Here is a 227-nt window from a genome sequence, read left to right on the forward strand (position 1 = left end):
CGGACTCTGGGTGCCACGGCAGCCAGCAGGAGGTGGCCGCCGGCTCCTGAGCCCTGCCCCTGGACTCTGGCCGGGCGGCCCTGGAGACAGTGACCCCGCGTGCCGGCCCCCAGGCTGCGAGGGAGACGTCTGGGACCGGGAGAGCTGCGGGGGTCAGGCCGCCATCGAGAACCCCAACCTCTGCCTGCGCCTGCGGTGCTGCTACCGGGACGGCGTGTGCTACCACC

At 74.0% G+C, this 227-nt stretch overlaps 1 protein-coding gene across 1 annotated transcript in view; it reads left to right on the top strand.

The window, feature by feature from the left end:
• Positions 1-227, top strand: part of TMEM190 (transmembrane protein 190) — a 1,595-nt gene that overhangs the window by 625 nt on the left and 743 nt on the right. Inside the window, exon 2 of the mRNA XM_012733557.1 lies at positions 114-225. Coding sequence (XP_012589011.1) covers positions 114-225 — 112 coding nt within the window. The remainder of the gene's footprint in view (positions 1-113; positions 226-227) is intronic.

Source organism: Condylura cristata, unplaced genomic scaffold (genome assembly GCF_000260355.1).
Source record: "Condylura cristata isolate star-nosed mole 26May11 unplaced genomic scaffold, ConCri1.0 scaffold00041, whole genome shotgun sequence".
Taxonomy (NCBI): domain Eukaryota; kingdom Metazoa; phylum Chordata; class Mammalia; order Eulipotyphla; family Talpidae; genus Condylura; species Condylura cristata.